At 42.2% G+C, this 27,978-nt stretch overlaps 1 protein-coding gene across 4 annotated transcripts in view; it reads right to left on the bottom strand.

Moving 5' to 3' along the window:
* fhod1 (formin homology 2 domain containing 1) overlaps positions 1 to 27,978 on the bottom strand; it is a 333,883-nt gene that overhangs the window by 283,094 nt on the left and 22,811 nt on the right. For 2 of the 4 annotated variants that reach the window (XM_063066734.1, XM_063066731.1), the window contains exon 1: positions 24,538 to 27,921. The exons of the other annotated variants lie outside the window; for them this stretch is intronic. In XM_063066734.1, the coding sequence (XP_062922804.1) occupies positions 24,538 to 24,702 (165 nt within the window). In that variant the 5' untranslated portion in view covers positions 24,703 to 27,921. Of the gene's footprint in view, positions 1 to 24,537; positions 27,922 to 27,978 lie in introns of those variants that run through there. 4 annotated transcript variants of the gene reach the window in all.

The raw sequence follows: 27,978 nt of genomic DNA on the forward strand, positions 1-27,978 counted from the left end.
TATTAAAGTACCTTAGTGAGCAGCTTAATAATGAAGAAATTAAATGATTTCTACATTTACTCTCTCTAACAAACTTGATAAGACATCTTCAAGTTAAGATTCAATGAAAGCACATTAGGCAATGTAATCACAAAAGAAATTGGAAAACTATAATAATAGAGATAAATTTTTTCTAAGTAATGTTTCATTCATTAAAGATGATTATCTTTTTTTTTCTAAATTATTCTCCACAGAAACACACTTTTGAACAAAAATGCATGCATTGGCTAGGCCTGAACACACAAGACAAGGTCCGAGTACAAATTGTGGCATAACAATTTCAGCAATGGAGCTGAACAGTTATGAATGGAATTTTGTCCAAACCTCTCAATATCCCTGCAGGTAAAAACAATTAGCTAGGCTTGGGTCTTGAAACTCTAAATCAAGGGAGGAAGACAGGAGAACAAGATCCCATCACATGACACTCTGGGCGTTCAGCAAGTGTGAACTCATCGGCTGGATCCGAGTATTATGAGAGTAAAAATGAGATGCGGTTGAGATGAATGCGTGATTGAAAGGAGACCAAGAACATTTTATAAAAGCACTTAGAGTGGAAAAGAAATGGAGGCAACTGTAAAGCAGTAGCAAGAGAAATGGTTGAAAACAGGAAGAAAGGCAAGTTAGCACTTTCCACAGCGATGTCAGCTGCTGGTAATTAGTCACGTTTCTCCGCCCTCCTCCCAGCTCCTTCCCTGCCTCACAGCAATACTGCAGCTGCTCCAAAACACTCAGTACTGCTGCCTGCAATGGGTAACATGTTCAGGTACTTGAGCTCTGCATCACCATAAAGCCCTCTGAGTAGGGTCATCTGGGCGGAGGTGGAATCACTGCTGATGACAAAGAATAGAAAGATGCAAGGGTGAAGCAAAGACATTTTTTGTCCAATCCAAATTTGGACGATGTTGGATGAGAATACTGATGCCAGCTAATGAGAGGAGATGAGTGTCAGTCTAGTTCAATGGGACGGTGGCTGGAAGGTAGAATCGGGTGCAAAGAGTGCAATGTGTCAGTGGTACAAGCTACTGCCTCACAGTTCCAACAAGCTTGGTTCAATCCTGACTGTAACTGTGAAGTTCAAACATTCTCCGTGTGACATGTGGGTCTCTTCCAATTCCCCAAAGGTGTACAGGTTGTAGCTGCACTGGCAACTATGAATCTGCTCCTCTGTCAGGTTCCAATGTGCAGGAGCGAAGAAGGCCACAGGAGGGTTGTGGACTCAGCCAGTTTACCACAGGCCCCACCAGAGGAGATCGCTGAAGGAGGTGGCGTGCATCATTAAGGGCCCTCACTGTTCGGGACACACGCTCTTCTCATCAGAACTGTGGGGGTAGAGGTACAGGAGGCTGAGGATATAAACTTAACATTTTAGGAACTGCTTCTTTCCCACTGCCATCATATTTCTGATCGGTCCGTGGACACTACCTTGCTACTCCTCCTTTGCATTATTTCTTGTAACATACTCATTTTTTGTTATGTCTTGTGCTACCCTGCGGCTGTAAAACAATGAATTTAACGACAAATGTCAGTGATCATTAAACCTGATTCTGATTTCTCGCTGAAAAATGCCTACAGTGAAAATGAGTGCTAGAATTGTTGGGAATATGGGTAGAAAATAGTAACAGAAAATTAGAGTGAGTATGGGATTGCTCAAAGCACCAACATGGAAGGAATGGACTGAACAGACTCCTTCTATTTTGCAAGGAAAAATATAAAAGAAACCATAGGAAGCTGAAGGGGCAGGATCCTAGCAAGATCCTGAAACCTTGCTGACAATCACTCATTTTAAATGGTCTACTACATAAATCATTGGCCACTCAGGTTAATACCGCAAGACTCCAGTGTAAAAATAGTCACAGACAAAGAAGTCAATGTGACATTATTTAAATACTCCACTAACATCATCATCTTTTGAAAGCATTCGGCTGTGTGAGAATCATTCTTGAGCCTTCTAGAGTAAAAAGAAAATCTATTTATTTTGCATGCAAATACTTATTGTCTGCTCAGTATAATCCCTCCATGCTTCTTTCAGTGTTTATTTATTTATTTTTATTTTATTTATTCGAGCCACGCCACCCAGCAAACCCACAATCTAATCCTTGCCTGATCATGGGGTAATTTACAATGACCGATTTACCTACCAACTGGGATGTCTTTGACTGTGGGAGGAAACCAGAGAAAACCCACCCAGTCATGGGGAGAGTGTACAGACCCCTTACAGGCAGCCGCGGGAATTGAACCCCGCACAACACGCTGGAGGAACTCAGCAGGTCGGGCAGCATCCGTGGAAACGAACAGTCAACGTTTTGGGCTGAGACCCTTCGTCAGGACTGAAGAGGGAAGGGGCAGAGGCCCTATAAAGAAGGTGGGGGGAGGGTGGGAAGGAGAAGGCTGGTAGGTTCCAGGTGAAAAACCAGTAAAGGGAAAGATAAAGGGGTGGGGGAGGGGAAGCAGGGAGGTGATAGGCAGGAAAGGTGAAGAAGGAATAGGGGAAAACACAATGGGTAGTAGAAGGAGGCGGAACCATGAGGGAGGTAGTAGGCAGCTGGGGGAGGGGGCAGAGTGAAACTGGGATGGAGGAAGGGAGGGGGAGGGAATTACCGGAAGTTGGAGAATTCAATGTTCATGCCAAGGGACTGGAGACTACCCAGATAGTATATGAGGCGTTGCTCCTCCAGCCTGAGTTTGGCCTCATCATGGCAATAGAGGAGGCCATGTATGGCCATATCCAAATGGGAATGTGACACCTCATATACCATCTGGGTAGTCTCCAGCCCCTGGGCATGAACATCGAATTTTCCAACTTCCAGTAATTCCCTCCCCCTCCCTTCCCCCATCCCAGTTTCACTCTGCCCCCTCCTCCAGCTGCCTATCACCTCCCTCATGGTTCCACCTCCTTCAACTACCCATTGTGCTTCCCCTTATTCCTTCTTCACCTTTCCTGCCTATCCCCTCCCTGCTTCCCCTCCCCCACCTCTTTATCTTTCCCCTTACTGGTTTTTCACCTGGAACCTAGCAGCCTTCTCCTTCCCACCCTCCCCCCACCTTCCTTATAGGGCCCCTTCCCCCTCCCTCTTCAGTCCTGACGAAAGGTCTCGACCCGAAACGTTGACTGTTCGTTTCCAGGGATGCTGCCCAACCTGCTGAGTTCCTCCAGCGTGTTACTTTGACCCCAGCATCTGCAGAGTATTTTGTGTTTAGGAATTGAACCCCAGTTGCCTGTACTGTAAAGCACTGTGCTAACCACTACACTATTCTGCTGCCCTGCCTTGAAACTTAGTGTTGCAGACTCCTGTTGTGTTCTATCGTTGAAAGACAGTCAAATGGAAAGTGCACAATAATACACTTATGAATTATTGCCACAGTGTTATTTAGAAATTTTCATCATTGCCATTGTAGTGATTAGAAAATGAAGGAGCAAGTTAGGGGAAACATATCCTTGGTAAGATCAAAGCAATTTCTCTATTCTAACTTGTCTTTTGGGCATCAGTTGCGACTCAATGGAATTATTATAAATCAGGTGGTTGTGGATTGAAGTCCCACTCCAGAGACTTGATTGGAAAGTCAAGTCAAATTTGTTCTGCAGCATTTGAGGGAATGCTGAATTGTCAGAGATGTCGAATTGGATGCATCGGTATTACAGATGAGTAAAGTAACTACAGAGGAACGAGCAAGAAGCTGGCCAAAGTTGATTGAAAAGGGACACAAGCAGGGATGATGGTAGAGCAGTGCTAGCTGGAATTTGTAGGAGTAATTCAGACCATGCAAGATGGGTTCATCCCAAAGAAGAAGCATTCTAAAGGGAGGATGAGGCAACTGTTTCTGACAAGGGAAGTCAAAGACAGCATAAAAGCAAAAGAGAGTGCCTGCAACATAACAAAAAAATTCATGGGAAGTTTGAGGACTGGGAAGCTTTTAAAAATCCAACAGCTAAGAAAAAACTCAATAAGGAGAGAAAACATGAAAGGTAAGCTAGCTAATAACATAATAGAGGATAGGTGTATAAAGAGTAAAAGAGAGACAAGAGTATGCATTGAACTGCCAGAAAATAATGCTGGAGAGGTAGTAATGGCGGACGAGGAAACGGTGGATCAACTGAATAAGTATTCTGCGCCAGTCTTCACCGTGGAAGACACTAGCGCCGTCCCAGAAATTTGAGAGTCAAGGAGCAGAAGTGAGTGCAATCATTATTACTAAGGAGAAGGTACTTGGGAAGCCGAAACATCCGACGGTGAACAAGTCACCTGAACTAGATGGACTGCACCCCAGAGTTCTGAAAGAGAGAGCTGAAGAGATTGCGGAGGCTTTAGTAACGATCTTTCAAGAATCTTGAGATTCTGGAATGAATCCAGAGGAATAGAAAATTGCAAATGTCACTCCATTCTTTAACAAGGGAGGCAAAAGAGGAAATTTCAGTGGTTGGTAGGATGTTAGAGTCCATTATTAAGGATGAGGTTTCAGGGTACTTGGAGGATCATGATAAAATAGAATGAAGTCAGCATGTGTTCCTTAAGGGAAAATCTTGCCTGACCAAACTGTTGGAATTCTTTGAGGAAATAACAGGCAGGATATACAAAGGAGATTACTGACTTTACTTGGATATTTGGAAGGCCTTTGACAAGGTGCTACACTTGAGATTGCTGAACAACATAAGAGCCCATCGTGTTGTACTAACAGGACAGAAGATTCCCTGTCTGGCAGAAGGCAAAGAGTGGGAATAAAGGGGCCTTTTCTGGTTGACTACTGGTACGTTGGGTTGTCACTGAATCCACTATTTTTCACTTCATATGTTGATGATCTGGATGATAAAATTGATGGCTTTGCAGCCAAGTTGGATGGCACAGAGAAATGTTAAGTCTGCAGAAGGACTTAGATTGGGAGAATAGGCAAAGAAGTGGCAGATGGAATACACTGTAGGGAAGTGTATGGTCATGAACTGGTACAATAAATAACTTAAAGATTCTTCTGAATTCAGAAATCATAGGCAAAGATGGACTTGGGAGACCTCATGCAGGATTCCCTAAAGGTTAACTTACAAGTTGAGTTGGTAGTAAGGAAGCCAAATACAATGTTAGCATTCATTTCTAGAGGACTAGAATATAAAGCAAGGATGTAATACTGAGGCTATACATGGCATTGGACTTCCATGATTGAATTTCAGCAACTGCTGAACCAAAACCGGCAAGGCGAGATACTGACATACCCGAGTATGATGGAGAGATAATTTACAGATCTTAAACTCAAACTTTAAGAAATAAATACAACCTCATATCATTATGTGGCAAGTTGCTGCATAAGTACTGTAGCTGCTCAATTTTTAAAGGTACTGTTCTGCAAAATTTCCCTTCTAAACTCTCACTTCCTGCATGGTTTAGTCAGCACGGAAGATGTATGGTGCTGGTGCACAATACCACACCTCAGATCCTGTTTATGAAAAATGATGCTAACATGTAGCTAATTAAGTGCTGCCACAACTGAAGTGATTTACTCTGATCTTTCCCCTTGTCTTAAGGCAAAGTAAAATGCATCAACTGTTGATTCAACCACAATTCTGACCAAGTGTTCAAGCCTATAATTAAAAGAAGTTCAGGACTGCAAGAAATATTATTGAAAGGAATTGTTAGCAATTTAAGTTTCTTTAAAATGTTAAGTTCTCATCAGCTGCAAGAAATAATACTAAAACACAACAAATAAAATAAAGTGCCAGAGGAAGAGGATAAAAGGGCCTGATGCTATGCCATGTGCCTCTATGACTCCATGACTCCAAAACCTAAATCTGAAGACAAGCTGAAGTAGAGAGAATTTTGACACATGGGGAAAGGGAAGAAAGGCATAACTGAAAAGTACCTTCCATGAAAAGTTTTATCTCTTGATTCTACAGATATTACAACCCAATCACATTGCAGTTCTAAACTGCTGTAATAATTAGGACTGAATGACAGGTTCTTCTTCTCATTACTTCTTCAGTGATCCCTCAGATTGAGGATGACTTGCTTTCACTCTGATTCTGTGGGTTCTGAGGAGACTGACGAGGCTACTGGGGTGGGAAAGTATGTTGTTTGTGAAGTGCACTGCTCATTCCAACATTTGTGTTGGGCTTCGCTGTCCTCCCAATGTATGAACTCAAGCTTCACAATAATATCCAAATGTTCCTTCTAAACTTTGATTGGTCGAGGGCCAAGGATACTGAATTTGGTTCACTTATCTTTCCAGCATATTTAGAGACTTTTGCAGAGACAATGTTGGTGGTATCTCTCTCGTGTCCCAAGGTGTCTGCTGAGAGTGGCACAAACACGGCATCATGAAACATCATGTATGTTCAATACGAAGATGGCACTGTGACTGTGTTGTGGCGACTGCTGCCAAACATAAAAGTCAGAAAATCTTGGAGATTAGGTGGTATCTGAAATGAAAGAACCAGCGCATTAACTCCAGCTCTTCAGACAACCTCGGCTCACTGCGATTTGTCTACAGCCCAAACAGTCCAAGGTGGACACCATCTCCCTGGACCTATGTACATCATGGTACCTATAGTCAGGCTATTGTTTATCGACTATAGTTCTGCATTCGATACTATTATTGTAAGCAAACTTATCAGCATACTCTGGACCCTGGAGTTAATGCCTCCCTCTGCAACTGGATCCTTGACTCTCTGACCAACAGACCACATTCAGTAAGGACAGGCAGCAACACCTCAGCCACGATTATGTAAACACTGGTGCTTGATGAGCCCGCATCCTCACCCTTCTATTCTACTCCCTATACACTGATGAATGCATGGCCAGATTTTTCTCTAACTCCATCCACAAGTTTGCAGATGATCCCACTGTAGTGGACTGCATCTCAAGCAACAATGAGTTGGAGTAGGGGAAGGACAGAGAGAGCTTCACAACTTGGGGTCATGACAGCAGCCTTTCCCGCAAAGTCAACAAAAGGGATGGCCATTGACTTCAGGAAGAGGTTGGTGCAAATGCTCCACTTTGTATCAGCATGTTGAGGGCTTCAAGGTGCAAACATCACCAGTAGCCTGTCATGGACAAACCACATTCATATCACAGCTAGAAAAGCCCACCACTGCCTCTACTTCCTCAGGAGGCTAAAGAAATTTGGCATATCCCTGTCAACCCTTACCAATTTTTAATCAATGCTTAAAGGGAAGCATTGTCTGGCTGCACAATGGCTGGTATGGCAACTTCTCTGCATACGACCGCAAGAAACTGCAGAGAGGGGTGGGCACGGCTCAGAACATTACAGGAACCCGCCTCCACTCTGGGGTCTGTCTACATTTCTCAATGCCTCAGTAACGTAGCTGGCATATACAAAGACCCCACCTACCCCAGATATTCTCTCTTCTCCCAACTACCATTGGGTAGGAGATTCAAAAGATATATCACAGACCAGCAGCCTCATGGACAGCTTCTACCCAACTATTATCAGACTCCTGAATGGGCCTCTTGTATGATAAAACGGACTCTCGACATCACAACCTACCTCATTATGATATTGCATTTTATTGGTTGCCTACACTGAATTCTTTTGGTAGCTCTTACACTTTATTCTGCATTGTTATTGTTTTACCTTATTCTACGTCAATGCACTGTGTAATAGTTTGTTCTGTATGAACAGTATGTAAAACAGTATGCTTTTCACTGTATCTTGGCACATGTGATAATAATAAAATACTACCAGTAATTCTGGTTCCTTAAAGGCTGTTATAGCCAGGGGTGGTAGTGGGGATCAGCTCCACTTCCTATTAAACACTCACAATGGTGCTTCATCTCAAATAACTTCTGACAACCTCTGGCTCCTGGTCTTCACATGTGGCCTAGCTATTAAGTCCGGTGGAACCGCTGCTAATGACAGGAGAAAGAACAAAGGCCGGTTACCGGCACCTTAAAACCAATTGCTTCAGGAAGATGAGGCTCGTCAGCCGTGATCTCAAACCTCCTCTGCCTTGCAGCTATACCCACTCATGGGAAAGGCTTCGGAAGTAAACCTGAGGAAAAGTCCGGACCTGGGGTCCCCAAGGCAGTCTTAAGTTCAATGTTGACTGGCAACTCCTGCAATGCCCCTGGTGCCGAACTGTATCTGTCTCTGCCGTTCCTTTGGATTCATCAGCCGCAAGGAAAGGGGAAGCTTGCTTCATGGGCAACAGCCTGCTCCCTATATCGTACTGCCCTGGACTGTGTATTGCCTAGAAGCTGGGACGCAATGTCCCTGATCAACTCTGCCCAACAGAGTGCCTCATTACCAATAATGTTTCAGGACCGATACCCATCATTAGAGCCAAGTGCTACCACTGTTTACTTTTTAAATGCAAATATGTTATCTTTAGTTGGCTGGGAATTTCCTTGGGAAAATAGGTCATATTCCTCCTCTCTTCTCTCCTCCTAGAACCTTACCCCACTGAATGCACAGCCCTCCACTCCCTCCGCACCAATCCCAGACTTACCAGGCAGACAGAGAGGGTGGACTGATGTCTACCTTGCAGAGACCAGGCAGCAACTCTCAGACACCCCCTGAAGAGGACCCCACTCTAGACCATCAGAAAACTGTCTCCGACACCATCATGGACCTCATCAACTCTGGAGATCTCCCATCCACTGCCACCAAACTCATAGTTACCCCACACTGTTCGCTTCTACCTCTTCCTCAAGATCCTGATACCTGACTCTCTGGTTCGGCCTATTGTCTCTGTCTGCTCCTGTCCCACTGACTTCATGTCCTCATACCTCGACTCTATTCTATCTCCCTTGGTTCAGTCCCTTCACACTTACATCCGCAACACTTCTCATGCTCTCGAGCTCCTCACTAATTTTATTTCCCTGGTCCTGACCGCCTCATTTTCACCATGGATGTTCAGTGCCTGTACACTTCTATCCCCCACCAAGAAGGCCTTAAAGCTCGTTACCTCTTTCTCAATAAAAGAACCAACCAATTCCTCTCCCCTTCCATCTGGCAAAACTGGTCCTCACCCTTAACGACTTCTCCTTCAGCTCCTCCCACTTACTCCAGATTTGAGTGGTAGCCATGGGCAGCCGTATGGGCCTCAGCTATGCCTGCCTCTTTGTTGGCTATATAGAACAGATCATGTTCCAAGCCTTCCCTGGTAATGCTTCCCAACTCTTCCTCTGCTACATTGATGAACATGTTTATGCTGCTTCACGTTCATGCACCCATGCTGAACTCATCAATTTCATCAACTTTGCCTTCAACAACAACCCTGCCTTTAAATTCACTGGGTCCATTTCTGACACCTCTCTCCCCTTTCTTGATCCTTGTCTCCATCTCTGGAGACAAACTGTTGACCGACATCTTTTATTAACTTACTGATTCCCATGGTTATCCCTTCCCGCCCTGTTTCCTGTAAAAATGCTATTCCTTTTCTCAGTCCCTTCGCCTCCACCATATCTGTTCTCAGGAAGCGGCTTTTCTTTCCAGGACATCAGAGATGTCCTCCTTTTTCAAAGGACGGGGTTTCCCTTCCTCCACCATTGATGCTGCTCTCACTCAAATGGCTTCCATTCCCAGACATCCACCCTCACCCTATCTTCCCGCCACCTTAACAGTAATAGAGCTCCTCTTGTCTTTACCTACCATCGCATGAGTCTCCGCATCCAATACATCATCCTCTGCAACTTCCTCCTTCTCCAAAGGCATCCTACCACCAAACGCATCTTCACCTCACCCAGCTCTCTGCTCTCCACAGGTATTGCTCCCTCCATTCATCCCTCCTCACTAATCTCCCTCCCGGCACTTATCCTTGCAAGCAGGCTAAGTGCTACACCTGCCCGTTCACCTCCTCCCTCACCTCTAGTCAGGGCCCCAAGCAGTCCTTCCAGGTGAGCCAATTCATCACCTGCAAATCACCTGGGGTCGTCTATTACGCCTTGTACTCCCGATGCAGCCTCCACTACATTGGTGAGATCCATTGTAAACTGGGGGACCTCTTTCTCAAGTAACTTCGCTCCATCCAACAAAAGCAGAACTTCTCAGTGGCCAAACATTTAATTCCAATTCCCATTCCAACATGTTGGTCCACGACCTCCTCTTGTGCTACGATGTGGCCACTCTCAGGGTGGAGGAGCAACACCTTATATAACCTGAAAATCAACTTGTCTTTTATCATAAAAAAAATCCCCCCCCCCACTCTTCTTCTGTTCCCCATTCTGGCCTCTTACCTCTTCTCACCTGTCTATCACCTCCCTGAGTTCCCTTCTACCCTTTCTCCTCTTGTCCACTCTCCTCTCCTATCAGATTCCCCCTTCTCCAGCCCTTTATCTTTCCCATCCACTTGGCTTCTCCTATCATGTTCCAGCTATCCTCCCCCACTATTTTATTTTGGCATCTTCCCCCTTCTTTTCCGGTTCTGAAGAAGGGGCTTGGTCCAAAACATCAACTGTTTATTCATTTCCATAGATGCTGCCTGATCTGCTTTTTCCCTCCAGCATTTTCTATGCCTTTCATTTAAAACTGACACTGAGATTTAATATACCAGTAACATTCAATACTTCCATATACTTCTAAACACTCAACAGGGATTTATCGAGAAATGAGACTTATTGGACAATTGCTTCCAGGAAGAAATCTTCTAAAAAAAAAGTCACTTTCTTTTGCTGAGGTGCCAAAGAAAACTTTTGAGCATCCATCTTTTCTTCTGCAGCACCATACTAAATGCCTTCTGGAAATCAATATACACTGCATCTACTTCTTTCTTTGCAGCAGCTGGCATGCTGAAATCCATAGTGGACCCTCCTGTCAGTACTGCTGATTTGTCTTTGTCTGCGGTTGTGGGAGATGGGAGATGAGACAATGCCGTGTACTTGTCCCTGCGGAAACGTGGCTCCACGACAACATCCCAAGCCCCACCATCTTCAGGTGATATCACTCAGGGATTTGTGCTAACCATGTGTCCTACGTGCTTTGTGCGACTGGGTGTACTGTGTTTTGCACCTTGACCCCAGTGGAACACTCTTTCATTTAGATGTGTACATGTGTGTGGCTGAATGATAACTCAGTGTGAACCTCTGCAGCCTGTATGTAACATCCTCAGAAAACTCTAGCAAATTTATCAGCATGATCTCCCTTTCATAAAATCATGTTGACGCTACTTGATTGTAGTTCGATTTTCTAACTGTCCAGCCAATTCTACTTGCATAACGATCCAGCATTAATTCAACCAATAGGCTAAAGGACCTATAGGTTTCTGCTTTCTGTCTCCCTCCCAATCCTTACCAGATTCACTGGGATCTTTCCAGAATCTAAGGAACTTGGGAAGATCTCGAGTAATGCATTTACCACCTCAACAGCAAGTGGAACTGTCTGCCTCTCGCCCTAGGAGTTTACCCAGCATCTTTTCTTTCTTTTCCAATCTTTTTATTATTATCAAAATGTTAAACATAACATAGTATTAATACAAAGCTATTGGGATTACATTGTTAATAATTAGCATATATAATATAAACTCAGTTAACACACAGATATTAAACCTCCCAAAATCTTATAGAATATGAATATAAGAAAAAAATGCAGAAGTAGCATGAAAAAAGAAAGAAAAAAAAATACACCAAAAAGAAAACTAATCTAAACAATACTAATCAGCTAAACTAAGGAAAAGAAAAAGACACGGGCTGTTGTGTTACGTCAAATATGACCATTAGTGTCATTAATTCCGCTCCTCCCTCCATATATCTGAAAGTAATAGAATAGGTTTGGAAAAGGTCAAATTACATCATATGGAAGTGTTGAATAAATAGCCTCCAAGTCTTTTTGAATTTAACAGAAGGATCATAAATGACAGTTCTAATTTTTTCTAAATTTAAACACAACATAGTTTGAGAGAACCAATAAAATGTAGTGGGAGGATTAATCTCTTTCCAATTCAGCAAAATGGATCTTTTAGCCATTAATGTAACAAATGCAATCATCTGACGAGCTGAAGAGGTTAAATGATTTGGTTCTATCATTGGTAAACCAAAAATTGCAGTAATAGGGTGAGGTTGTAAATCAATACTCAAAACAATTGAAATGATATCAAAGATATCTTTCCAGTAATTTTTCAAAAAAGGACATGACCAAAACATATGAGTTAAGGAAGCTATCTCAGAGTGGCATCTATCACATACAGGATTTATATGAGAGTAATAACGAGCTAATTTATCCTTAGATATATGGGCCCTATGTACTACTTTAAACTGTATCAGCAAGTGCTTAGGAGCATAGGAGAAGAATTAACTAACTGAAGAATTTTTCCCCATTTTTCAATAGGTAAAGTAAGCTTAAGTTCCCTTTCCCAATCATTCTTAATTTTATTAGTTAAGCCTGGACGTATTTTCTTAATAATATTATAAATAGTTGCTATTACAGCGCACCTTTCTGAAAAGTATTTAAATCTAAATTTTTTTCCAAAATATCCGTTGGATATAGGTTCGGAAAGGTAGGAAGAACAGTATTTAAAAAGTTTCTAATCTGTAAATATCTAAAGAAATAGGATCTAGGCAAATTATATTTATTAGATAATTGTTCAAAGGACATGAAACAATTATCCAAAAATAGATCACAAAATTGTAATATACCTTTGGTTTTCCAAACCAAATAGGCTTGAACCATAATAGAGGGTTGAAAAAATTAGTTATAATAGGGCCTGCTAGAATAAATTGATTCAACCCAAAACATTTTCAAAATTGAAACCATATTTGTAAAGTATATTTAAATATTGGATTATCCATTTGTTTATGCAGCTTAGAAAGAGCAAAGGGAAGCGAAGTCCCTAAAATAAAACCCAGTGAAAAACCCTTGTACAGATTTACATTCAAGATTTACCCAATGTGAACTTGAAATCATGTCCAAGTCCCATGTCCAAAATTTTAAATATCGAATATTAATTGCCCAATAATAGAATCTAAAGTTCGGCACTGCCAGACCACCCTCCTTTATAGACTTCTGTAAATATCTCTTACCTAACCTAGGATTTTTATTCGGCCATATATGTGAAGAAATTTTAGAATCAACATTATCAAAAAAAGATTTCGGAATAAAAATCGGCACCGCTTGAAATAAATATAAGAATTTAGGTAAAATAATCATCTTGATGGCATTGATCCGACCTATCAATGACAAAGACATTGGTGACCATTTAGTTCAGTATCTTTTCATTGGTGATAGTTGTCACTTTATCCTTAATTTTTACATCACAGCAGTAATGCACTCAATGTCTTCTATCGAAAGACAGGCAGGAAATTCCTTGACATTCTAGTATTCATTTCCCAGTTTTATCCTTTTAGGAATTCTAGTTCTTTTTCATTTATTTCAAACCACCTACTGACTTTGTGTTATCTTTTGTGCTGATCTACTATTAAAATCTATTTTCTTCCTTTTTATTGGTCAATCTTTGCTACTTTCTAAAATCACCTCAGCACACTAATCCTTGCTGTGTGGTATACTTTTTCTTTCCTTTTGACATCACCTTCTGTAGTTAGACACAGATGTGTTAACATTCCCACAGTCTTTATTACTCAATATCTTTGCTGATAATTAATTATTTCCTTAAATGTTAACTGCTACACCTACTTGTTCATCTACTCTTCCAAATATCATAGCCAACTCTGCTCTTGCAATTTTGGAATGGAGTTTAAAAACAAACTTGAGACCCAAATTTCACAAATCAACAGGTGCTTCATTGTGGTAGCACATTTTAGAATAATTTTAACAGTGCAATGATATTCTTCACCTAACTGCATAATTTTATTATGTATTTTACTTTCTTCAGTTCAGCTAAATTGGGAATGTGATGCGTTGGGCTGCACAGCATAATGGCATACTATATAATAATAACAGAAAACAAGAAGTGGCTTCATGAGGACATTCTGCGACAAGACTCAAATGACAGCCGAAGTTAATTAATCAGTATGGGCCTGTTGGATCATTCTTTCTCACAGTAGAGAAGGATAATATTGTCCGTGAAGAGAAGGAGATTGTGAGGATTAATTAAATACTAGTTAAACTTATTCAGCTTCATGATTCTGATTGGACTGTGAAGGGAAATAAGAGACTGAAAGAATACAGATGGATGTTGCAGATACTCTGATATCCATCATGACAGCTCTAAGAGGACAAGAAATCTTACTATTGGATTGTGAGAGACTTTAGATTTCCTCAAAGTACCAATGGTAAGAATCTTTGCTGATGTATGAATAAAACGTAGTCTTGAACAAAAGATAATCAAGTTATTTTACTTAATTTTAGTCTTTCTTAGAAGTAGAGGAAGAGCTACAATTTTAGCATGAGCTTTCACAAATGACTAAAAATTAGGTGCTGGTTCCAAATTGAATTAAAATCCTACATCTAAATATTCAACATTACCATGTGAATTCATGATTTTGTGCAAAACTTTTAATATTTTCCCGAAGATCTAACTAACTTTGAACTCCGCTATGGACAGTTCCAAGCTCAGCTGCAAAAGCAAGACATCCCATAAAAAAAACCTAGTGCCACTAAAATGCCAATAGAAGCCCCCAAGACCTCATCCCTGGGAGAGGAAGCATACACCAAGAACACTGGCTACACCTGGGAACGATTTGGAAGACCAATGCCCTTGAATGGAAACTCCTACAAAGGTATGGATATGGCCCAGTCCATCATGGGTAAAGCTCACCCCTCCATTCAGCACATTACATGGAGGGCAAGAGCAGGAAAGCAGCATCCATCATCAGGAACACTCACCATCCTGGTCATGCTCTCCTCTCGATGCTGCCATTAAGAAGAAGGTAGAAGAACCTCAGGACTCACACTACCAGGTTCAGGAAGAGTTATTCCCAATCAATGATCAGGTTCTTGAACCAGTGGGATAACTTCCTTCAACTTCATTTGCCCCATCATTGAATTGTTCCCACAACCTATGCACTCACTGTCAAGGTCTCTTCACCTCATGTTCTTGATATTCATTGTTTATTTAGTTACTATTATTTTCTATTTTGTATTTGCACAGTTTGTTGTCCTTTGCACATTGGTTGTTTGTCCACCCTGGTGGTTGCGGTCTTTCACTGATTCTATTATGTTCTTGGATTTACTGAGTATGCCCACAAGAAAACAAATTGCCAGGTTGTAGCTGGTGACATGCATGTACTTTGAGAATAAATTTACTTTGAACTTCGACTGGCCCAGGACTGAGAACTCTGACAAGCTACTGTCAGTGGCCTATAGTCCAGTAGAGGAGATGTACTTAAGTAACTAGCTCTCAATGAAAAACTGGACTATGTTAACAAGTAATGTTCACAGATAAGATTTTACCAATGCACAAGTTAAACATTAGCTTGGGAGAGAAGAAGCCCTGAATCAAGTACTATCACTGTGCATGAATTAAAATACTGTACTAGGTTAGGGAAGGAACAACTACAGTGCCTTGAAAAAGTATTCCGCCCCCACAACTATCTTCACATTTTCCTGTCTCATTTTCTAAATTTAAAATATCTTGCAGTAGGATTTTTTGAGCCAATCTACAAAACATTGTGCATCATGTCAAATCAAAAGAAAAATTCCAAAACCTATCAACAATTGACTAAAAAATTTAATTTTCATCAGATGCAATACTGTAATTACCTTACTAACTCACCCAATTTGTCGATGGAGAAAATTGGAGGATCACCTGAATAAATACTCTTTCTGTGGGGTCCAACAGACCAAGCCAAAATGAAGACAAAAGGGCATTTAAGATAAGTCAGGGAAACAGAGAAGTACAAGTCTCGGGGAGAGTACAAGAACATCTCAAAGGCACTGAGCATATCTTGGAGCTCAGTACAGTCCATCGTGAAAAAATGGAAAAACTATGAAACCACAGCCGGACTACCTAGCTCTGAACTTAGTTGCTGGAGAAGAATGGCACTTGTAAGAGAGGCTACTGTGATGCCAACAGCTCTGAGTGAGCTGCAGAAGTCAATGGCTGCAACTGGAAATGAAATTCATGGCTTCACAATCTCAAAGGCCTTGCACAAAAAGGGTATGATGGAAAAGTGGCAAGAAAGACGCCATCGCTTAAAAAAAACATATCCTTGCCCATAAAGACTTTGCAAAGCATCACTTAGAAGATATTGTAAAGATGTGGAAGAAGGTCTTGTGATTGGATAAGACTAAAGTGGGACTTTTTGGCCTCAACACTGAGCACTAAGTGTGGCGTAATCTAATTCTGCGCATCAGCCGGGTAACACCATCCCTACTGTAAAGTACGATGGAGGTAGCATCACGCTACGGAGATGATTTTCAGCAGCAGGCACTGAAAATCTGATCAGGAATGATTTGAAGATGAATGTTGCTAAATACAGAAAGATCATGGATAGCTTCTGCCAGAAAGCTTAAACTGGGGAGGAAGCTCATCTTTCAGCAGGACTATGAACCAAAGCACACTGCCAAAGCAACCACGGAGTGGCTTCAAATGTAGAAAATTGATGTCCTTGAGTGGCCCAGTCAGAGTCCTGACCTTAACCCAATTGAACATTTCCAGCAAGACCTCAAGACTACTGTCCACTACTGCTCCCCAACTAACCTGGCACAGCTTGAGCAATTTTGCAAGGAGGAATGGGAAAATCTTTCTCCATCATGTTGTGCAAATCTAATAGAGACTTATCCAAAAAGACCAGTGGCTAAAATAGCTGTGAGAAGTGACTCAATAAGTACTGAGAAAAAGGAGGGGGGGGGGAATACTTCTGAACTGCAGACATTTCAGTTTTTGAGATTTTAAGTTTTTGTGCTTTATAATCTTCCCTGTTTTTTGGGGTCTACTGTGAAAAAGGAGCACATGATCCACAAATAAAAATTCTCAGTTAAATTGATCAAAATCTCTGGTTGTAATACTTCTTTATGTGAACAAAGGATTGGGGGCTGAATATTTTTACAGAAGAGGTGCCTGATTTGATACATAGGACTCATTAAAAATCCTTAGGTACATTCTTGTACATCTTTTAACTAAAACTATTTTACAATTTGTTTAACGCACTGAATTTTGTCATGTCATTTACAATGATTGATCTAAATTGAAGATAAACTCTGATCATTTTTGCCATTGCCCCATTTCAGTCTTTAACACAGATCCCATTTAAGAATCACATATTAATCTACCAAATTACACAACCAAGAGTTACACCTTTAAAAGAAGTGACTTAACCATGCTATCCAGTGGCATTTTCTGTACTTGAGCCAAACATCTAAATATAATGTGTGTGTCTAACTTACTTGGTACATCTGCTGCAGGTGGCTACAAGGTCATTCCAAATTATTTTTGAACAACAAATAATCCACATTATTTATTATTCAAAAAACAAAAGCTTAAAATAAAACAGCAAAATTAATGACTGAAGTAACAATCAGTGAGAGATTCATTTTCAGGTTCAATTGTCATTGAACCATACACAGGAATACAACCAAACAAAACAGTGTTCCTCTGGGGCCAAGGGGCAATACACAGTGCCAGCAGTCACGCACCACTCCCTGAGCTGCCCTGCTTTGACACACTTCAACTGGTGCTGCTGCAGTCAGTGAGAGGATCGCTTCAAATCACTGCTGTTTTGTTTGATATTCTGACTTTCACTCATTGTCTTCCTCCTGCCTGGATGAATACATTTAGGCATTTTCATAGATGCTACCTTCAACCTAGTCTCACCCCAGACAGTATTTTTTTTATTATGTATCCTGACAGTCCTTCTAACATTCGCAATGGCCTATCTTTGCAGCAAAGACAATACAAAAGACAGGACCCAATCCCTTTGGTTTTGATGATTTAAACCGGTGGTTCTCAACATGGGCCATATGACCTGCCCAAAGGGGTCCATGCCGGATTTCATAGGGGCTACAAGTAAAAAAACAAGAAACTGGCAGCCACAGGAGTTTCTGAATGGGCCAGGAAAAGTTTACTCTTTTAATGAAATATCACTAAAATATAGAAATAATAAAGAACTGAAAATACTGTATGTATTTGTATTGGAACCCTGAAAAAAATGATGGGAACATAGGTTAGATGGTGTAAATGAGGCAGCAAAACAGCTCAGCCAGTGTGTGTGTGTGACACTTTGGATTAACTTCCTGTGCGCTGGCTCCAGCACACAAACAGCACAGGAGGAGCCCATTTGGGACGGCAGACTCAAGCAGCCTCCTCCTGTGCATGTTCCATGCTGTGACTCCATTTTGCAGGAGCAAAGCACCAATCCAATTTCGTTTTGAAAGCTATAATCTAATTGGCCTCCACCACCCTGTTGGGCAAAGCATGATAAATGCTCGCCATCCCTTATGTGGAAAAGTACTTCAAAGCCTCCATTACATCCTGGTGACCGGAACTATAATTAGAGTTCAACATGTGATCTCAACAGAACGCAATACATTCTCAGCATGTCTGCCTCTCACTAACGGCATAGAGTTACACACAAACTAAGCATTAAAATCATGTGTGTCAGGGGTTTATATGACACGTGTTTCATCTGCCACCACCCCCACAATCTACTTCTGCTACTTCTCACCCAGGCCCAATAGCCTTCTATTCCCGACTCCCTACGATAAACATCAAGCATCACCTGAAATGCATCAATGCTCTCAGCTTCATCCACATTCCCACCATTCTCTCTGAAAAATTCCTTAAATTCTTCATTTGATGTTATAGCGACCGTCTTGCATTTTTCCCTCTTTCAGGCGTAATTCAACAAAATGTCTACTTGCTTAATAGCTCAAGAATGGTTGATGACTAAAACTGCTCGACCCCTCCCCCTCCCCATCACCAGTTCCAAGTTCTGTAAGGAAGATGTGCTCTGTCCATTTTATTCTCCCATTTACTACACGACACTTGTCTACACCTACCATAGTTCCACTCAGTTGAAAATCATATTCAGCTTTTAGGGTTAGAATCAGAATCATTTGATTCTCCTAATAAAACTATAACTGAAATTAAACAATCAGAATCAGGTTTATTATCACTGACGTATGTTGCGAAATTTATCACTTTGTGGTGGCAGTACAGAGCAGAACATAAGATATGCTATTAAATATAATAACAAATAAGGACGGTATAAAAAATTAAATAAGTATTGCAAAAATAGTGAGGGAGTGTTCATGGGTTCATTGTCTATTTAGGAATCTGATGGCGGAGGGAAAAAAAACTGTTCCTAAAACATTGAGTGTGCATCCTCAGGCTCCTGAACTTCCTCTCTGATCGCAGTCATGAGCAGATGGCGTGACCTGGGTAACGAGGGTCCTTACTGATGGATGCCGCTTTCTCGAAGCATTGCTTTTCAAAGGTACCCTTGAGGCTGGAATGTATAATAGCATACATAAAAACACTGCATGCATTTCCCTAGGGTCATATACAACACAGAATTATCTCCAATTGCTTCACAGACCTAAAAGTACATTTTCCCTTGTAACCATGGTTGTGGCACAGTAATCACAGCTGGCAAACTTTCGGACCAAGCTCCTTCAGCAACTTCCCAGGTGCAATCTAATCTTTCTTTGAGCGGCTGCTGGGGAATTCCATCAATTCCAAACCTGATGGAACTCCCTGGCAGCCACACGATGAAATGTGCTCACTCCATCTGTGCTAGCCTTGCTCAAGCACAGGATCGAAAGCCCCACGTATTTGAAAGGATTGGAATAGCTCCAAAGTAGATGGGCAAATACAAGCAACACACATCAAAGTTGCTGGTGAATGCAGCAGGCCAGGTAGCATCTCTAGGAAGAGGTACAGTCGACATTACGAGCCGAGACCCGTCCTGACGAAGGGTCTCGGCCCGAAACGTCGACTGTACCTCTTCCTATAGATGCTACCTGGCCTGCTCCGTTCACCTGCAACTTTGATGTGTGTTGCTTGAAATTCCAGCATCTGCAGATTTCCTCGTGTTTGCAAGGGCAAACACAATGTCATTTACTTTCTTTTGAATGAGTTTCCTCAGTGCTAGTACTTTAGTGTATATAGAGAAAATAAAATGTTTAATTTCTTCAACATTTCGGGACACGGGCCTGAAGAATGCTTGATTCATTCATTTTTAGCCAAAGATTCCAATTGTACTTCTTGTACTATCTAACTCAGCCCGACCAAAGGCTGCAGTGAAAAGCTTACTGCCTCAAATAATTCAATTTCCCACAGGCTGTCTGAGCAGAGCAGAGAACTTCCAAATCCTTTTACTGCTAATTGACTCAAAAACACAAAATATTCCATTCTAGTACTGAGATACCAAGTTCTCTAGACTTGCACATCTACTCTGTAACCCAAAGCACACAGTGCTACGTACACTACAACCTTGATTAATTTTCAGAATAAATTGCTGAAAATGTACCAAAATGCATTTGTTTTACTAACATAATTAAATTGATGACAGGTTTTAGGGATTTTCCAGTAAAACTTGGCTGAAACTCTTCATGGCAAGTACTTATTCAGTGGTGGGTACTCGCCCAGAGCTGAGCAACTGACTCCACACGCATTTTCAGTTACTGTGTGCACGTAAGATTAAACACATTTCCTTCGGCCTCTAACTACCAAAAGGAAGGCAGTCAACTCTCTTCCAACGTTAAAAGTTTAAAGAGTCTAGCTGACTTTGCAGCAAATACAATTACAAAAAAGCTGAGGCTGTCCTCACTGGGCAAATTCAGAACTACTGCCGTCCTGTTCAGGATATAGTTAACATCTTGCATCAGTGGAATACAGAAACCACTTCTCAGTAAAACAAGATGCAACACATAATTTAGTGTACAGAGTGTGCACACAGAGTTTACACAGTAGCTACAGAAGGGTACGGGAATTATTAAAAAGAGAACTAATGTAAGAGTCACTGGTCAGAGAGCAAGCAAGATCAGATATTAAATTACAAGTAAAAACAAACCAAGGTTGCAGAAATTAGCATTGTGACAAAAATATGTACTTCATCTTTTTGTAATGGGTAAGTGGCAATGAGAAGTGACTCAGTATTGCCATGCTTCCTCAACTCCCTGTACTCACTGCGCAGGACCTCATCCCCTTTCTACCCATTTCATTGGTGCTGATGTGCACTGCAACCTCTGTGTGCTCACTCTCCCTATTGAGAATCTCCTGCAGCCACTCCTGGACTATCGAGACTCCTATCACTATTGCACTACCTGAGTTTACCCTTCCCTGCTCAGCCTCAGAGCCAGCCATTGTGGCCTGGCCTGGCTGCTATGGCTACCGTGTCCTAACAGGTCACCATCTGCCTCCAACCCCCTACCCTTCACCTGAGGGGAATGGCCACAGGGGAACCCTGCACTGTGCTTACTCCCCTTACTTCTTCTGGTGGTCACCATCTATGATCTGAAACCTGAACTCTAGGGCGGGAGGCAGAAGAAAGGAAATTATAGGTCAGTTAGCCTGAATTCAGTGGTTGGGAAGATGCTGGGAGTCCATTATTACACATGAGGTTTCTGGGTACTTGATAAAGTAGGCCAAAGTCAACATAGTTTCCTTAAGGGGAGATCTTGCTTGACAAATCTGTTTGAATTCTTTGAGGAAATAACAGGCAGGATAGACAAAGGAGAGCAGATAGATGTTATTTACCTGGATTTTCAGAAGACTTTGAGAAGGTTCCGTACACGAGCCTGCTTGACAAGGTAACAGCCCGTGATATTTCAGGAAAAGTACTAGCATGGATAGAAGATTGGCTTACTGGCAAAAGGCAAAGAATTAGAATAAAGGAAGCCTATTCTGGTTGGCTGTCAATAACTGTTCTGCAGGGGTCGATATTGGGGCTTTGGATGACAGAATTGATGGCTTTGTAGCCAAGTTTTCAGAAGATGCAAAGATAGGTGGAAGAGCAGATAGTGTTGAGGAAGCAGGGAGTCTGCAGAAAGACTTGGACAGGTTGGGAGAATGGGCAAAGACATGGCAGATGGAATATAGTGTAGGGAAGTGTATGATTGAAAAGGAATAAAGGTATAGACCATTTTCTAAACAGGGAGAAAATTCAAAAATCAGAGGTGCAAAGGGACTTGGGAGTCATTGCGCAGGAATCCTTAAAGGTTAACTTACAGGTTGTGTCAGTGATAATGTAGGCAAGTGTAAAGTTAGCAATCATTTTGAAAGGATTAGAATATGAGAGCAAAGACAAAATGCTGAGGCTTTAGAAGGCATTGGTCACACTGCACTTGGTGTAGTGTGAGCAGTATAAGGCCCCTTATTGAAGAAAAAACGTGCTGGCAGTGGAGGGGGTCAGAGGAGAATTATTCCAGGATTGAAAGGGTTAATGTATGAGGAAAGTTTGATAGCTCACTGGAGTTTAGAAGAGGGAGGGGGATAAAATCTCATTGAAACCTATCAAATATTGAAAGGCCGAGAAAGAAAAAGTGGATGAAACAATAGAGGGATGCCCATTTAGAACAGCGATGAGGAGGAGTTTTTTTTTGCCCAGAGGGTGATGAATCTGTGGAATTCTGAGGTTGATAGGTTCTTTATTATAGTCAGGGTGTCAAACACAGGAGAATGGAGTTTAGAGGGATAATGAATCACCATGATGGAAAGGTGGGGCAGACTTGATGGGCCACCGGGCCTAATTCTACTTCTATGGCCTAAGATAAAGCCACTCCCAATCTCTGGGTGTCTTTTGTTTCCCCAAGAAAGTGGAGTATTTACTCTGATTCATGCAATGATTTCAGTTTACAGAGTCACTTATTACCTCACAGGTCTGTTAAATGTCAGCCACAGTGTTCAGGGAGGCAGATAAGCATGAGCGACACTGAAAAACTACATTGGCTTGTTTCAAAGTCCGTGTACGTCTCCATATATTGTGCTACCCTGAGATTCATTTTCTTGTGGACATTCACAGCAGAACAAAGAAATACAACAGAGTAAACAAAAAAACAACACACAAAGAAAACCACATTGACTGATGTTACACATGCTGCACCTGCCCTGCCCCTGCCCCTGCCCCTCCTCTACTACCTCCACTACCATTCAGCGCCCTAAACAGACCTTCCAGGTGAGGCGACACTTCACCTGTGAGTCTGTTTGGGGTCATCTATTGTGTTCGGTTCTCCCGGCGTGGCCTCTTGTATATTGGTGAGACCCGTCGTAGATTGGGAGACCACTTCACTGAGCACCTATGCTCCAACCGCCAGAAAAAGCAGGATCTCCCAGTGGCCACCCATTTTAATTCCACTTCCCATTCCCATACATCCATCCATGGCCTCCTCTACTATCATGAAGAGGCCACACTTAGGTTGGAGGAACAACACCTTATATTCCATTTGGGTAGCCTCCAACCTGGTGGCATGAATATCAATTTCTTAAGCTTCCAGTAATGCCTCCCAGACCCCTCCTGCACCATTTCCCATCCTCTTTTCCCCTCCCTCACCTTATCTCCTTGCCCACCCATCTCCTCCCTCTGGTGCTCCTCCTCCCCCCTTTTTCTTTCTTCCATGGCTTCCTGTCTCCTTCCCCAATCAGCTTCCCAGCTCTTTACTTCATCCTTCCCCCTCCAGGTTTCACCCATCACCTTGTGTTTCTCTCTCCCCCACCCCCACCTTTTAAATCTACTCCCCAGCTTTTTCTCTTCAGTCCTGCCAAAGGGTTCCGGCCGGAAACGTTGACGGTACCCTTTCCCATAGATGCTGCCTGGTCTGCTGAGTTCCTGCGGCATTTGTTTGTGTTGCTCGGATTTCCAGCAAGTGCAGATTCTCTCTTGTTTGTTGACTTATGTTAAAGTCACTTTAAATGATTTGAACTGTGTAAACAGTATGCAAGAGAAGCTTTTCACTGTATGTCAACGCATGTGAGAATAATGAACAGATACCAACTGCATGGTACGACTGGAGTCCACATCACAGGGATGGATGGATGGATGGATGGATGGAGCCGAGTTCAATTCCACACAGCACTTGAAATGCCATCGTTTCTCAGAAAGTTTCTGCAGTGTCAACAATTAGCCAACCGCATGACAATGAGGCAGTTCCAACTATCACTCTAGTGCCGACCATTAAATTCCGGCCATCACGATTCTGTGTGCCAAAGGCACAACAAAGCCATGCATTCCAACATGGGGCCCGTGAGAGTAATTGTGGTACATCACATTTGCCGGAAGATTGCCCCGTGAATAGTTTCACAGTCGCTGCCTGTTGGTACCTTTGAAAAGATAATTGCATATTCCTGTGTATTTGAACCATTGAAAATGCCTGAGAGGGGACGGGTAATACCCCTTTATTGGGCGTAATGTGTGCAGTATTATTCTAAAAAGTACTTAGTATCAAAAAGAGGAAGTCGTTTATGAAATTCTGAACTGATGACTAATTTTAAGTAATTTTTTGTGGGCTGTAAATGGTGATTTTCCCCCCCCCCCCTCTATTCTGGGGATGACAGCAGGAGAGAGCTTAATGAGACCTGGGAACAGCCCCTCCCCCAGCCCCCACACCTGAGGAGGGAAAGGCAAGTACTGGAGTCGATAGGAAGGCGTACACGATGAAGTTTGTTTTAAAACTGGACCGGCAGTGGCTAGAATGCTTCCCGCCACAGGCAACGGGGAAGGCACTCACCTTGAGCGGGGCATTCAGCAGCCTGTGGACGCCTGCTACTTGTGCGATGAGGGGGACGTTCTCGTACAGGTTGTAAACCGGTGGTCTCCTGGGCTCGGGGAAGTTGGTGCAAACGAACGGGTCCACGTCATCCAGAAACTGTACCCTGCACGTTACGGTGGCCATGGGGGCCGTTCGGGGGCCTCTTTCCTCAGACGGTGACTGAACCCCGGAGAAGCCGGCGGCGGAGGCTACAGCTGCCGTGCTCGCATCCCGTGTCGCCAGCGCCAGATGTTGTTCTCCGGCTCCGACGCAACCAGGAAGTGGAGTGAGTCAGCCCGAAGCTTAAAAGGGCACAAGTGTCCCTACCCGTCTGCCGCTCTCTTAATCTCTCGTCTTCAGCAACCTGCAAGAGATGTTATTTTCAAATTTCCCCTCGTGACGGTGTAATTATGACAACTGCGTCTGAATTATTTTCTGAAAGGTAGATTGCAGCAACCTCCCGCGCAAGATGAACTGAGAATGGATCACGGGCAGCAGAGCGACTCGAAGAATTTCCCTCGGGAGGTTGCAGGCAGGAGCCCTATTTGTTTGCAAGTAAGCGCCCCAGTGTCACATTGCGGTAGTGAGGCAGAAGCGTTCCAAACGCTGGCGTGTTATTGTACATAACAAACTTGCCAAATGACCCTTTGAACCTTTAAACACATTAGTATTGACTAGGTTCTACCGAAGGAACGCAGCTGTTTTTCCTTATTTTACATCAAAGTGATTTGTTTTTTTAACATTAATTATGTCCCTTTTTATATCTGGATAATGTTTTGGGCATCTCTTATTTTGGGTATTTTGCCTCACCTCTGTAGATATAACTGGTCATAAAAATATTGAAAAATAAGAGAACGTAAATGGCAAATGGCAAAATGCTGCAAATCTCCTCCACCGTTCAACACGGTCATTACTAATCCAATATCCCAATACAACATTCTTGCTACGTTTCCCTAATCTTCCATGTAGTTTGTCTACCGAATCTATACATCTTCTTAATCATATTCAATGACTTTCAGTAGAGAACCATCCTCCGAGAGTAAATTTCAGCGCAGTCCTAAATATCTTGCCCTGTATGTTGAGACGCTGACCACCAGTACTAGAATCCAGATCCAGGGAAATGACCAGTCTGTCAAGGCCTATCAGAATTTTGTACAATTGAATGAGATCTCTTCTCATTCATCTCAACTCCAGTGAATAAATGTCATCTCATACCATTGTCCTGTCATCTCATACTACTGTCTTGTCATCTCAGAGATAAGACTGGTGAATCTTTATTCTACCCCTGTGTAAATCCGATTGTAGGGCAGGATCCAAAGCAGGATCAAGATCGCCAGGTACCTACTGTCCTACTATAAAAATAAATGTAAGGGTTACAAGCAATGGCTTACCAAACCTTTGAATAATTGGAATTGAAACTGGCATTTATCACAGAATTTAGATTTCAAACTGCATAACTTAAAATGAAAGGTGCTGGTTAAAAGTTTTCTGTGAAAGTTCTGGAGTTACATAATAAAGGGAACCTATTTTCATTCTGACACAAGGCAACTTTAATCTCTCTCTGAATTATGAGATGAAGTAAAGGGTTTTATAGGAAAGTATCATACTCACAAGAATTTATGGACTGGTGATAACATATCCTCCTTGCTAATGATCAACACTGGCGCACCTCAGGGGTGTGTGCTTAGCCCACTGCTCTGCTCTCTATATACACATGACTGTGTGGCTAGGCATAGCTGAAATACCATCTATAAATTTGCTGATGATACAACTATTGTTGATAGAATCTCAGGTGGTGATGAGAGGGTGTACAGGAGTGAGATATGCCAACTAGTGGAGTGGTGCTGCAGCAACAACCTGGCACTCAATGTCAGTAAGATGAGAGAGCTGATTGTGGTCTTCAGGAAGGGTAAGATGAAGGAACACATACCAATCCTTATAGAGGGATCAGAAGTGGAGAGAGTGAGCAGCTTCCTAGGTGTCAAGATCTCTGAGGATCTAACCTGGTCCCAACATATCGATGTAGTTATAAAGAAGGCAAGACAGTGGTTATACTTTATTAGGAGTTTGAAGAGATTAGGCATGTCAACAAATACACTCAAAAACTTCTATAGTTGTACTGTGGCTGCATTCTGACAGGCTGCATCACTGTCTGGTATGGAGGGGCTACTGCACAGGACCGAAAGAAGCTGCAGAAGGTTGTAAATCTAGTCAGCTCCATCTTGGGTACTAGCCTACAAAGTATCCAGGACATCTTTAGGCAGCGGTGTCTCAGAAAGGCAGCGTCTATTATTAAGGACCTCCAGCACCAGGGCATGCCCTTTTCTCACTGTTACCATCAGGGAGGAGATACAGAAGCCTGAAGGCACACACTTAGTGATTCAGGAATAGCTTCTTCCCTGCTGCCATCCGATTCCTAAATGGACGTTGAATCTTTGGACACTACCTCAATTTTTCTTTAATATACAGTATTTCTGTTTTTGCACTTTTAAAAATCTATTCAATACACATAATTGATTTAGTTGGTTATTATTATTATTATTATTATTTTTCTCTGCTGGATTATGTATTGCATTGAACTGCTGTTGCTCAGTTAACAAATTTCACCTCACATGCCGGTGATAATAAACCTGATGCTGATTCTGATTCTGAAAGTCACCACAGAATCCTGCTTGCCCTAATGTCCTTCTGGGAAAATTACCATTTACTCTTTCTTCCTTTGTTCCCTGTGTGAGTCTATATAACCACTTCATAGGATGGAAACAAAATGTTCCTAAGGTGATTAAGCAAGGCAAACATTGGTAAATCAATGGTCCAACGCCACCATCTTTGGGAAATTAATGATGGCTAATACATGCACACTCAACACACAGCTCCTGACAACATGTTACTACAAAGCCATTGAAGTCATTCCCTTAACAAACTTACATAAGCCATGAAAGTTTTGGACTTCTCCAATAGCTCACTGAATCTATTCAGTGAGTTAGAGACCAAGAAGTTTCAGCTATGATCAGCAGTTCCAATACAGTGAGACAAGTCTGGCTGGGGTGGGTCAGATGGCTGGAGCTTCACTGTTTCACTGTAGTAACTGGTGACCCCTGCTGGGAAGATGTTGGTGTAGCTATTAGGCATGAAGATTATTTGATTTGACTACTGGTGTTCGAAACATCTATCAGAATTATTATAAAGGAAAACAGATAATAGCCACACCAAAGCACCAGGCATTGACAGACATACAATCATCAAGGAGAAGAATTGCATTTGTACATCACCTGTCCTAACCCTGGTCTGTAAAGATAAAAAAGCCAAAATAAAAAATTGACATCTATTGACAGCAGACAAATTATCCACAGAAACAGATGAACTGTCTTCATTTGATGATTAAATGTTGGCTATGACACTGGAATGAAAATTTTTCCA

Source organism: Mobula hypostoma, chromosome 14 (assembly GCF_963921235.1).
Source record: "Mobula hypostoma chromosome 14, sMobHyp1.1, whole genome shotgun sequence".
NCBI classification, from domain to species: Eukaryota; Metazoa; Chordata; class Chondrichthyes; order Myliobatiformes; family Myliobatidae; genus Mobula; species Mobula hypostoma.